This window comes from Plectropomus leopardus, chromosome 2, assembly GCF_008729295.1.
Source record: "Plectropomus leopardus isolate mb chromosome 2, YSFRI_Pleo_2.0, whole genome shotgun sequence".
NCBI classification, from domain to species: Eukaryota; Metazoa; Chordata; class Actinopteri; order Perciformes; family Serranidae; genus Plectropomus; species Plectropomus leopardus.
Genome location: NC_056464.1, coordinates 23,810,366 through 23,824,609, shown reverse-complemented (window position 1 = coordinate 23,824,609; position 14,244 = coordinate 23,810,366). Strand labels below are relative to the sequence as shown.

Here is a 14,244-nt window from a genome sequence, read left to right as displayed (position 1 = left end):
TTTTTCCCCGCCTTGTAAAAACCCAGTCCCCAGTGTTCAAGTCGTCTCAGCACTGAAGTTTGCCTCTGCATGCAATGACTCTTTGCCTCGCAGGGAGGCAGCACTGTGTCATTCTCACACTCCTGAGAGCCACAGACAGACTGCAGAAAGCCTGCATTTCAAAGAGTGACAACAGATTGCTAATATACAATATATAGAGTCGCACATAACTGCAAAGCAGCTCATTTAATGCGGGCACTCCTCTCCATCTGTGTCTCACAGAACAGATCCATCAACATGGTGTGCACTTTGGCCAGCAGTCCCCCAAAAACTGGCCTGTGTCAATGCTGGACAAGAAGTATGACGACATGCCACAGGTGAGCTTAAATATCTGACATTTGGAGAAAGAAGCGTTGCAAATTCTGTTTGATCTGCAGACAAATGTCTTTGGGTTCAGGGCCAAAATGTGATGCAAAAAGGATAATTTTGTGAACTGAATACACACTGTGAATATTTGGAAACGACAGACATAGAAATGGATGAAAAAACAATAAGACAGACAAGTTGATAAAGGGGCATTGGGAAAAACAAATAGACAGTTAGCCAGTCAGTCAGTCATTCAGACAGACAGTTATCCAGCAGGGACACACTTCATCATACACAGACAGAAAGTCGAGACGGACATTATGCTTATACAGAAGAGACGTCCAGCAGTCACTCAGTTAGATACGTATGACTGATTGACAGCATTATATAACGCCACGCAGAGAGACACACTAACAATCCAGCAGACAGACACGCTGATCTCTGCACAGATAAGCTCGCGAGACAGGCGAGTGAACACTTTGTGCATCCCAGATCAGTTAATTTTAAAGGTCCACAATCAGGCAGGCAGCAGCTGGGACTGGCCATCAGGGAGAGATGTGGGGCCACGCTGCCCCAATATATCCATGCAACATTAATATTTCAAAATTGTTTTTCTGGGAATTTATAGTGTGGCTAGCTCGGGCCACTGGCCTCCATCACACAGTCACGAAAACGAAGCTGTCAAGGTTCAGGTCTTTGTGTGAGATAATGATTGTTTTACATTTGTTTATTTCACTTCAAGACGTAGCTCATGATGGTGTGTATTTCATAAAGCTTGTGTGGTTGTGTAGGTCATCTGTCTGTCTGTCTGTTGGTTTTTCTCATGCATGAATGCAGATAGAGTTCCAACTAAAATGTGTGTTGTTTAAAGAGCCACAGATCTGAGTAACTTGAATCATTTTCCATGATTAATTGGAATAATGAAGCCAATATCATATACAGACTGAGGTGGTTTAAAATAGCCCTGTTGGCCACCAGCATGGTTAGGCATATATGGTTGAATTTAGGTTGGATGTCAGGCGCCAAAATTCAACGTCAGGACAACCTCTAATGCCAGCGCCAAACTGACATAAAATACTGACAACAGCTGATATTTTGTTAGTTTTAAGTGAGCAGTGTGTAGTGTTTAGTGACACGTAATGATGAGGTTGCAGATTGCAACCAACTGAATACATCTCACTTTCAACAACGTACGGTGGCCCTCAGGTAACATAAAAATGCAAGTTCTCTGGAGCCAGTGTTTCATTATGGGCTACTAAAGAAATGAGCAACATCAACACATTTTCATCACTACTCGTCACTTGGTGCCGCTTTTGTCATCTAGTTATGATGTTGTAGGTATCCTTCTGCGTCAGCTGTTCAAGCTTTAGGATGACGGTACCAAGATGTCAACAAATGTGCAAAGTGGGTCGATGCACCATGCAAATTTGTTTAGACAACATGAGTACATGGCAACCAATGTCGGACTGTTTACAAACGCACAGGATGGTTAAGATTAGACAACAAAGTCACGGATGAGGAGGGAAAAGAGGCACATTGTAAGGTGTAGAAAAAAAACATCACCTAAAGATGGGAAGCAAACACCAGACTCCTGCATGAAAGTCAGTTGATTTTGGGGCCCATCCCACCTGCCCTTAAAGGTGCACTGGTGCTCCTTACATTACGTTTGTACCAGCAGTGTTTCAACCTGATGTCGTCCTTCTGCATTTCATACGCACTCGACAGGTTCCCTCTAGCCGTATTCTGACGCCGCCAGTGAGCGTATCATCTGGATGCACCTTGTGCCATCCGTCCTTCAAAAATTTAAATCTACTGATTTCTTTATTGAATAATGTATGAAATATTAAAAATATCTAAAATTCCCCAGCGCCTGTTTTCAAATTGCTAGCTTTGTCCTGCCATCATTGAAAACTCAAATATATCCAATTTATTATCATATATGACAACGAAAAATAGCATTTGTCAAACTGAAGAAATCATTAGTTATAAAATGTATTGTATCTCCTCTAAAAGTTAAACTGACGGACCATTTGAGCTCTAGTATGAGTCAATTAATGTAATTAATGTTTTGAGAAAGTCTGCATCAAAAAGTCATTTTAAGCCAACCTCTTACCTTTTTTTTTTTTTTTTTTTTTAAACACTACCCTAACTTTTAGGAGTCTGAAACATAATTCTTGTCACCCCCTGTGATTAAGCAGTACATGGGAGAGTGTAGTCACCTCATTATCCAAACACTGACAGGAAGAGATCTCATACATGCAGTTGTGGTCAGTGTGGTTGCGATTAAACGGGAAGTGCTGTGCGCCGTGACGCGCGCGTGGAGAGAGAAACAGAGGTGGAGAGAGAGAGAGATGGGGAGAGAGAGAGAGATCTAAATCAACCACTCAGTATCCCAAAAACACAAGAAGCGCCGGCGATCCTCAATGAAATCCCCTCTTTGCTTCCGCCCTCCAAACTGACTCCGTCTCCGCGCCAAACTTCCAGCAAGCGTCCAGCATGACCGGAGACAAACACCATGGATGCGCCACATGAGGCGGACCAGACAAACTGAAGCCACCGCTCAAAGTTTGCTCATAGAGAGCACCGTTAAACTGACTGAACAAGCGCACAACTTTACGCGTGTTTTCCTGCTTTCCTGATACTTTTTACTCTCCGCCTGCCTCTTGGGATTGCTTGGACTCCGCGGTGTTTGTTTTATATGTTCAGCCGGGGAGACGTGTAGTTTTTTTTCGGGGTGGTCCGCTATAAGGAAGGTGACATGCAGGTTCTCGGGTGGACCATAGTTCTCCTGTGCCAGTGGATCCTACGGAAGGTGAGTTTAATATTATCCTGAGAAGAAAAAACACGAAAACATTATTTTTTTTATTTATCCAAACAGAAATGTTCCTGCTGCGTATGGAGAGAAACAGCTGCCTCATTCTTTCAGAGGGTCAGTTTCCTTGAAATCGCTCTGAAATATTATGTGCAATCTCGTTTTTAATCAGGTAACTTTAAAAAAGAAATAAAAAAAATCAGACGCAGCAACACCTTATTATTTTATAGTTTGCCTTGATTGAGCCGTATTTTCACTGTAATTTTGCCATCTACATAAAATCTTGGATCACTAAAACTTGATTCAAAGTTGTTATATCTGCCGAACAGCTATTTACACCATAAAAAAACCGCACTAGGCGCATTTATTTGGCTTAATTCTCTGTTGTTAGTTTCAATGAACGAGTGCGCGACTTTTGCCCGATCTCCAAACGCGCAGATTAGTGCTGTCAGAGCGTTTTACCCTTTTTACTCCCAGTTAAGCAGCCCGCCCCTTATCTATTTATCTATTTGCGCTCGCAGCAACTTCCTCTAATTTTTCTTCAGAAGTTAAAACACGCCCGTGGCTTGTTTTATTATCTCGGCATCGCCATGGTAAAGAGTTTGCGCGCCTGGTTTGGGCTCTGATGTCGCTGCAGCTGCTGATTATGTGCGGCGTGTAAATGCGCGCGCGCGTGTGTGTGCACGCACGCTCAGATTGGCTGTTTGCGCATTATATGAGAGTGTTTTCCCGATTGCTTTACACTGACACTAATAATGTAGTCATTATATCCAAACATCCGCACATAAGAAAATACAATAGGAGGCGTCTGTCCCAGCAGACACACATCTGCAGTCAGAGTGTGTTTGGCCTCAACCAGAAATGAAACAGAATAAATACATGACTTTTCACCATGATCCTCCTCTTCTTCCTCTTCCTCACCTTTGACTCCTTACTTTCCTCTTTTTCCTCCTCCTCTTCTATTATGGGTCACCCCTCTACACACTTTTACCGGTTTTCATTAAAAACAACTTGCTGTTTCTTTAGATGCAGTTGTAAAAGACAGTTGTTGTTTTGATAGGACTTTTTTTTAAAATAAGATTTAAAAAGCAGCCCTAAAAGTGTAAAACAAGTCTAAACATGACTTGGTTCGAGACCTGTAGAGAGCTGAGGAGGCGGATGGTGGGGAACCGTCATTGCTAACACAATGGCTTGGTGGTCCACGGTAGCTGGTGTTCTCTCTTTTAGCTTGTGATTTAAAAAAAAAAGAATACAAATAAATTAAAAACCACCCTGTTGGCTGGTGGCAGATTGGGGCTAGGTTGTATTGTGACAGGTAATAACACCTACGCTTCTTTTGAAGATTGAATGCAAATCATTTCTGCTGCAAAGTGGAACTGCTGTGTCTCTTCCGCATCAGAGTGCAACTCTGGTTCAAGTATTGGGATCGACTTGGTATTAGATTATATCAGCCATGCTTTTCAGTAATGTGCCATTTGAGATTGCGTTAGATAGTTTTTCTTCCTTTTTCTTCCCGAGGAGTCGGGGGATGAGAGTTTTGTTTGTTTTGTGTGCGGCGTAGATGACAGTGATTCGGCTGACATAATATGACAAGTTACATCCCTGGGAGCACTATTAGCTTAAGGGATTAATAAGTGAAGAGGTAAAGGAGCCAGTGAAGAAGTGAAGGCAGGTGAGAGATTTGGCAAACAGAAAGAAGAGAGGAATCAGTGGAGGGGAAGGAAGAAAAGGTAACATTAACCGTCTCTCTAATTTAATTACATGCTCTCTTTGAACACCTTTAGTGGCGATTTACAGTAACTTAGTGGCCTGTTTAAGTATGTGTTAGTGAGAAAGAGAAGAGGAGGAGAACGGGAAAAAAGTATCCTCTCTAAGTTTATCATCTAAATTTCTAACCACATTCAAAATGTAAAACTTATTTTATAGATTAATTTAAAAAATGTGTTTAAACACACTCGAATAGGAGTGGGCTTTCACATTGTGTGTGTGTGTGTGTGTGTGTGTGTGTGTGTATATGTATAAATTCCTGCATATGATGTCCAATGCTGCAATATTCTAATTTTTTCCACCTCGTGCTTTGAAATGATATCTACAGTAACAGCACTACAAAAGAAGAAAAGATGTGTGAAAAGCTTCTTTGCTGTTTTATGCTCCCAGTAGGAACAATAGCATTAGCCGGCATCTCAACCTGACAAAATCCTCTTATCTCCCCCCATAAAACAACTAGCTATATACCCCCAGGGATATTACAGCAACTGAGTCACTTTAATTTCATTATGCTGTATATCCTACTTCCTTTGCAATCATGTCTGATATATTCTGCATAGCTTTGCATTTCAGTCTCTGCCCCAGTAAAATGTGTATGAGGAATACACCGGAGTGTGTTTCCATGCCTCATGTTCGTGCCCACTTATATTTACACCATTGTCGGGGGAAAAAAATTGAGCCATCAGAAGAGCAGGATCAGATGCTTTTTCCACCACAGATTAAACCAGGTGGTTGGTGGTTCCCCTCCCACTCACTGTCTCTTGGTCCATCCATCTGTCCGTCCGCGGATCATGTAAACTGTCAAACGGCCCAGTTTCAACAAGCAGGAGGCACCACTGGTCTGTAATCTGTGCAAATTATATTCACAAACCGATTAGATATGTAATCTGTTGAAACATGATGACAGAAGCAATCACATTACGGCTATATCTATTGCCTCTGAAATTGTTCCGAGAGATCAAAGCATTCTTTAAAAAATAAAAAAATTAAAAAATGGCACAGATTCATCCAGTGTTTTAATGGATTCTAACATGGTTTGCTTAAGGTTAAGCAACGATCCATTTTTATTTAATTTGTTTTCTCCCCTTTCAACAGCCCCTGTGCCCCATTTTTGACAACCCATTACTTTTAAAAATGAGTTATCACTTGCTCGGTGGCGGTGCAGTGAACAGTTCCACCTCAGGCTTTATATCAGCCTTAAGGAGAAGGGAATTTAATTTAAATGTGCAAAGACGTCGTATATTTTAGACTAATGTGAGATAAAACATCGTTGTGGGCGTGTAGGCTCTGCTCTGTTCAAGCATCTGTCAGGTTGTGGAGCTCATGTAGGACTGTAAACTTTAACATAATTGCATTTTGGGCGATTTAATTAAAACCTTCTTTTTTAAAATCTGAACGCAGAGTTTAGTATAACTGCATTATCCTATTCTGCAGTTTATAGATGATCCAATTGTAATGATGCAGGCAGAAGAATAAATACAATCTGGAGCCAAAATTCAATTGCAAACAACGTGTGCACACTCTGTTTGACTGGCAGCTCGAGTGCACCTGAGGTTCTGAAAAGGGGAGCATTATGTTTGAAATTATTGATAAGGTGATGGTATTATTTTTAAGGCACAAAGAAAGAGAAGCCGAAAACATATTCAGGAGCATTGACAGCTGCTGCTGCTGCTGCTCTCTCTGCTCAACAGGCCTGTTGCGGTTGTTTGGTGCGCTTCCTGTTGGAGCCACCTGTTCATGTTTGACACACGGATGTTAAAGGCGTTCCTGGGTCAGAGATCTGGCCGCTATTCACGCATAGTAAATGCATTTCATCACTGTTTTTTAAAATTAATCTCAGGAGTGATTTCCGAATGAATCTTAGCCGGCAGTGGAAGTATTTAGGTCCTTAATTATAGTAAAATTAGCAATGACACCCTGTAAAAATACTACCTTACAGGTAGAATTCTCAGCCCAAGTGCCAGAATAAAATTTGACACTGTCCATTCCTTCACAAATGAATCTCATCACTAAATTTTGTATTCCCTATCTTGACTGGGGTTTGAACCTCATCTGTGTATAAATTTGCCATTTATTTTTGTTTTGTTACACTGCTGATAACTCTATATCTGAAAGTCGTACATGTCGATTCATTTTTGCCCAAATTGAAAAAGTGAAATTTTCGGTGAGTGCCGTTGTTGCTCTCTGATCTTTGCCACAGCCGTGCACCATTTTTATATTGTCAAAGATTTTTGGTGTTGTGCGCACTGCTGTTTTTCAGCATTCCTGCAGACCACAGATATGTTACATTTGTATGTTTCATTATGACGTAGTTCAGATTACATGTGCGTTAGATGAGTTCCTCATGAGGAGGAGGGGATGGTGGATGCTGTGTGAGATCAAACTGCAGACAGCAGCAAACTGCTCTGTTCAAGACCAACAAAAGTGGGATTTTTTTTCCCAGGTATTTAAAGCCAAAACATGATGTTTTTCTAACCCTTACTAAGTGGTATTTAGTGCCTAAATTTAACCACAGCACTGTCACAACATATAAACATACAATGCTAACATTGACTCTGGCAATTGGGTTAAAACACCTGCATTAACACTATTACTGTAGTAAAAGTGAACAAGTTTTATTAACAAAATGTACATTAAGTGCTGGGCAATAAAGTGTTTGTAATGCAGAAGAATTACCCTGTGAGTGTTACCGGTGGTCATATATTATTGGATTATTATTACAAATGCATACACATGTAAGTAGCATTTTACTGTTGTAGTTGGTCGAGGAAAAGCTAATGAATAGATGCATCAAAAATATATCACATTTTATAAGCAGATTGTTTATTTTGTTTGTAATGTTGTGTTTTAAAAATAATAATAATTCTTAGAAATGCAGTAGAGTATACATTTAGCATCAAGCAACATGAAGTAAATTAATTAATTATTAATTATTAAATCTTTAGCACAGTGTGAAAGTAAATGTAAGAACTATAGTGGGGTTTCTATAGACCAATAAAGTACCCATAACTTTTACAATTTTTATTTTTAAAGGGGGGTATCTGTGTTGTTGGTGGGGAGTGTGAATCTCAAGGCGCTATCAGAAATGTTAAAAAAAACAGAGGTTGCAGACAGATGTGAGGATAATAAAAGAGTGGACTTTAAATGTCCCGCCATTTTAATATACATGTCAGACACATTTACCTCGTCTAAGCCTAGAGCTTCGTCACATTTCAGCTTCTTCATCCAGCTTCTTTCTCGTCCGTCTGGAGCAGAGCAGATGTGTCTGAGGTTTAAATGCAGAGGCAGATCATATTTCTTTGGGCAGACAGGAAATGGCTGGAACCAGGGGCTGCAGTGTTTTTACTGTCACCCACACAAACTGGCTTTGGAGCTAATTTTACAGTTTGGGTCTTATACTTCTTAAAATCAAGACCTAATCAGAATTTAGTCCCAATCTGGGCCAACTGAACCATCAATAATCTCTCTGTGCTACATTTAGGATGTTTTTCTCACCTTACTCACCTTACAGCCTTTCTGTTTATACCAGTACAGTTTTTAGTGTGACTGCATTACACCCTTTTTCATCCATGATGATGAAACAGGTCACTGCCATGATACTTTTTGTGAAAGCAATATAATCGTGTTTATATGTGATTTACACATCATTTACATATGCCAACTTAAATGGGTTTCTTTTTTCATTGTGAGTAAAATACAAATATATTATCTATAGTTTCCATCATCATTTCACAAACAAGTGACAAATGCAACTATGTCTCATGTTTTGGTAATGAAAAGTTGCCCTTGACAAATTAAATCAGTGCCAATTACATCATCTTAGATTATGAAAGTACAACAGTTTTAATTAATTGTGAAATGCACACGGGGGCTTCTCCTGTTTGGTTTATGTCTGAATGACAGAAACAGTGAAAGTCAACAGTGTGAAGAGATTAGGTTTTTGCAACAATTTAGTCATGAGGCAAAAAGGTATGATCCTTAATTTTTGGATTTGTTAAAAAAATGTGTGCATTTTTGTAGCACCACCATCAGGGAAACTATTACCACATTTAGATGGCATAATTTTTGGATTATTCTCGATGTATCTGCTAAATTTTGGTAGCTTTACATCAGTGGTAGAGCTCTTTATGAGTCAAAAAGCAGACATAATAAAAAAAAATTGACCATACTTTGATTGGCAATTTATTTTGAATATAGAGTCAAAATATAATTTCTTGGCGACAGACGGATGCTGCCATTCTCAAACCCAGGCTGTCAGCATTGCTTAAATATATACCTGGTCAGAGTTCAACATTAACCGTGGCCCAATGGCCAAAAGTTGCTCTGTGGCCACTAAGTTTTATCTGGTCCCTCTTGAAAATGAGACTGCATGTCTCATTGAGATTACCCGTCTAAATAAAGGCTACATTTAAAAAAAGAATGTGAGAGAATATACTGTATCTATCGTATTTCTCTGTTACTGTCTTTTATTTAGGTGTCACTGTTAATATAGGCTCTGTTGAATTGCCTTTTCTGTATTTTTTACACAAGTTTACATTTGGGCTGCCAAAAATATACTTGGCCACCAAATTTAGGAGCCTGTGGTCTTTATGAGCCCCTATTCCTGCACCCATTTGGGTTCCATTTTGTTAGGTGGTGTTATTGCATTTATAGTTAGTATGTTCAGAATTCACGTATCAGCTATTGAGCAGTCATTGGCAAAACTTTTTCAGTCTTCAAGTATCAACAAGGCTGTGGTGACCCTGTGGTTTTATTTAAGCATTAAAAAAAAAAAAAACTTGGTTATGGTTAGAAAAAGATCAATGTTTTGGCTCAAAACACCTGGTTTTGGTGGCACGATTCCCACAAGAAACACTTTTATGACTTGTTTAATAAAACAGCCATGTTTGGGGGGCAGAAATGCTGCTATAAACGTCTCAATGTCTCACTGGTAAACAATTCAATTCAGATCAGTTGGGCTGAGAGGGTTTTACAGCATACAGTATCCCTCTGTCTTTGGACCCTCACAGAAACTCCTTCCAGAAAAAACATTTAACCGGGGAAAAAAGGTAGAAACCTCAGGAAGAGCAACTGAGGAAAGATCCCTCTTCCAGGACAGATATGCATACAATAGATGTTATGTGTGCAGAACAGATCAACACAATAAAATTATAGTAATCAATTTGACAAAGTGATACTTAGGAAAGAGAGAGAGGGAGGTGGAGATGCACAGCAATAAGAATAATAATACCAACAATAGTAGTAGAAATATGATTATTAATAAATGTGGTTTGTGATAGTATGTATGTTACATGCATATATTATAATATATGTATGTGACAATAATAATCATATGTGCATAGTAATAAGCATGACTCATAATGATAGCAGTAGTAGTTGACATCAGGCAGGATCACAGCATCAGTGCAACCATGACCAAAACAGTGGTCTGCAGCTTGGCAGCTGTCTTGCATACATGTCACGCCATCCATCACCCCCTTCAACACTCAGGTCATAACCATGTTGTGGTATAACAACAAACATGACCGTTGCTGGCCATAGTCAACATGCTGGTCAGTGTAGGAGGAGCCGTCTAACCTATATCCATAATGCTGATAACCACTAATGCCTATTGAACAGAGTGATAACATTTGAACTGGGTGATTCCTGCCAGTCACCTAAATAATATATGCATCATAAGACCAATAACTGATGATTGGGTGATGATAGTTGTGCTCTGAATCTGTAAATCATTGAGCAGAAGGTGGACCAGGCTCTGTGTATAAACACAGTTAAACTCACCCTCGTTAAATGATCTATTGGCTCCCTCCATCCAGCCTGGTCATACCATCTCTGTTATGCACAGTTGTACAGTGAAATGATTGATGTTATTGCTAATTCCCTGCAGTCTGCTACTTTGTTTTTACATCACCTGCCATTTTCATAGCACTTTACTTATTCTGTGAGGTGTTTGCTCTCTTTTTATCCCAGGTCTTAGCTGTTTTTTTAATCGTTATTTTAAAATAAATAGGACAAAGTTCTTGCAGAAGGAAAGGACAGGCTTTTGTGAATAATCAAGTTAAATTTTATGTTTAATTTTACAAACTAGCCTCCAGCTGTCAAAAGAGTCTTGCTTTGGTTTGGATTGACTTGGTTGTGAATGCCAGATGGTGGGCTTTCACATAACTGCAAATAACGCTGGCAATTGGTTGAAGCTTTTATGTTAGAAAGAAAAACATGGAAATCAGAGAAGCAGAAGCAGACAACTTGAATAAAACGCCTCCTCCTGTCTCGTCTGGGCTCTCATGATGTTCCAGAAAGCTCCATTTAATGTAAAAAGGTAAACAGAACGTCTGTCATACAGTAACAGTTTATGGCATCATGGCAGTGAACAGATACAACAAGATGTGTTTCTATTTCTTACTTGTTGAGTGATCCACTTTGTTGAGTGATTTTCTATCTTCACTGGTTAATAGTCTCTGAATTAGTTTTCTATGTTGTAATCAGTGGAACCAAAAGAGAGGTTGAAAAAAAGGAAAATACTTTAATCATGGTGCCTGCAAAAAAACAAAACAAAACTTGTCACATGCAACTGTGACAGGATGCTGAAAACTGGAACGCTCAAATTGCTGCACAGATTGTGTTTGCATAGTTGAGAGTTGTGTAGTTATTGTAAATATCATTCCAGGTATACAAATAATCAGAATATCACGATGTCAGTGTGCTAGTATTGCGAGTATTTTGCAAAGCTTGGTTGGCAAATAAGTATCTGAATAAACTTGCATTAAAGCAACAAACTGTATTGCATAATGTCGATGCTGTCATATCGGGGTGTGATATAAAGTTTGTATTTTCAGAAGTTGTATCGTATAACTTCTGCTTCAGCTGGTGAATTTAAAGCAAATGTGTAACATCTGGACGTCAAAATCATTCAGTCAGGGAGGGAGGCTGATGTTTCACTTCCCCCCCAAAAATTGGGTTAAGTGTTCTTTTTAATTGACATAGAAGGAAATCTGTCACACCCTCCTCTATGCCGAACAGTATGTTTGATGCAGCTCATTTGACCAATAATGATTAATAGACAGTTGTGGAAGAAATATTTAGATCCTTAACTGTAATATTATGTTTTATTTAGGACAGCTGTTGCTACTCTTCCTGGGGTCGGGCACATATTCTTAACATATACATATACAGTGCATAACATATACAGTACATATCATGTAACAATTAGAAAAGAATTCAACTAAAAAAGCAACAATAATCATTTTAACCAAAAATCCTAAATAATAAAAAGATAATTCTAACAAAAATGATAGAAATCAATCAAAGTACATTTGCTTTGTTATGGTTCACAGGCACGTCAGTCCTTCAAACACATTTTCCTTTGTCCAGAACCTAATAGGTTCCTGTGTTTTGTTGTATTTATTTAGGCAATGCTGTTTCACAAATAGTTTGATTTGCAGTTTACTGGTTCTTTGTGTGATGTGTGAATTCAGTTCATACATGGCTCTACATTACTGTATGTTTGATTGCATCTGTGTTTGATTTGGGCAGTGTAACATTATCTCCAGCAGCCCACCATGCTGTTGAAATATTCCGTAAAAACTTCAGATAAAAGTTTAAGTCCTGCAATCAGACACATCATCTAAACTCAAGTACCTAACCTACAAAAGGATAATCAGCCAGATGCATCAACACATTTGCAGCGTTCTGATGTTGCAGACTTGTGGAAAAGCAATTTTTTACTGCTTTGTGTACTACTTGGTAGTGCAATTTTTACTCAATGGAATTTAATTTGATATGTTCATCATATGTTTTTTTCTGCATATCTGCAAAGTCAAATTAGTGCAGTAAAAAGTACAGTAATTGGCTTTAAAATGGAGTGGAGAAGAAGTATGAAGTAGCACATGGTAATGTAAAGTGCATCAGAGTTGTAGGCCTACTTAAAAAGACAGAAAATGTAGAATTTAAAGGTTCAGTATGCAACATTCAGAGCATTAATGTTGCAGCAAACTATAATTTGATATGTAGAGATATAGTGGATTTATGGCTGTATTAAGCAGAAAATGAAGTCAGGATACCTCTGTGTGCTTTATAATCTGAGCTTCTCTGTTCTTTGCTGTGGTAGGCGATTCGGCAGCATGTGCATGTTAGTGCATGTGCGTCCCAGTGTAAGGACTCACACAGAGACTCACTGGCTAGCTAACCACTGCCAATTTAGATTGCCCTCATACAGCAGTCATGGGCAATTATTGCTGACCGTTGTTTCCACTGTTCACACTGTTAGCACACTTAGGTGCTAGCACCATTAGCTGCTAGCTGCCAGCTTAGCCACCTCCATGTTGAGAACCATGCGCAGACATTTCAGGCTCAGACAACACATAATAAAATCAATATCTGTTTAAATGTACAAGATATTTAGAATATTTTACCGCTTTAACCTGCCATCAAACCGCCCTGTCCTGCTGCATTTTCTCAGCTGTAGAACTTCTGTTTTCCTTTATTATTAACAAAACTAAGAAGGCTGAACTAAAATGTGAAAGAAAGGTGAGAGAGAAAGCAGTTCCAAACAAACACAGTATGGATAGTTGTGTCTCAACAGTCCCTACACAAAGCGAGCTTTAACATAATAACACAAAATATCCCTGACCTGTTGCTGGAAAAAATAGCTCTTGAGCTTCGGTGAAAACACGGCCAGACAGAAAGAAGCAGAGCGCCGGGCTCCACATCAGACCACACCAGGCACTTTCACTGCCAGGATAATCTGGAGAAAAAGGCCTGTGGACAGCTGCTGCCTCAACCCCAAGAGGGTCTCACATCTCTCATGGCCAGAGCCACCGCCCAGCCTCCAACACAGCTCTCTGTGTATCTGCCAGCTCGGGCGGTGGAGGAGGAAGTGGTGATGATGGAGATTGTTGGAGAGTTTTGGTGGGCTGGGAAACAGGAAGTCTGTGAAACTCCATGTTTCTCATTCTTCTAGTTTGTGTATCATTTATGCTTTTCCTCGTAGGTCTTCATACTGACTCAACTTCTGTGTTTCCTCTGTGTGCTCTCTCTCTCCTTCTGTCTCCCCTCTCCACCCAAGCAAAGGGATGGAGGATGAGGGTAGAGCAGGCAAGGCACATATGGAGGTCCGGGTCAAGATAACCACACCTGATCTGTCTTGAACTGAGCTCTACCCGCACCGCAGAACACACACTCACATAGCATTTTAATGCATCCTTGCCTGCCTCAATGGATGGGCTACCATTATTACAATAGTACTGTGTATGACTCACCAAGCCTTATGGAGTGACTGTGGAAAATTGCTCCCTGAGAGGAGTTGTGGGGGGCAAAAAAAA

General features: G+C 39.7%; 1 protein-coding gene across 2 annotated transcripts in view; it reads left to right on the top strand.

The window, feature by feature from the left end:
- Positions 1–309: 309 nt before the first annotated feature.
- LOC121951326 (neurexophilin-4) overlaps positions 310–14,244 on the top strand; it is a 54,317-nt gene continuing 40,382 nt past the window's right edge. The window contains exon 1 of one of the 2 annotated variants that reach the window (XM_042497616.1): positions 310–356. In XM_042497616.1, the coding sequence (XP_042353550.1) occupies positions 324–356 (33 nt within the window). In that variant the 5' untranslated portion in view covers positions 310–323. Of the gene's footprint in view, positions 357–3,103; positions 3,158–14,244 lie in introns of those variants that run through there. The other variant, XM_042497609.1, reaches the window with a different exon arrangement.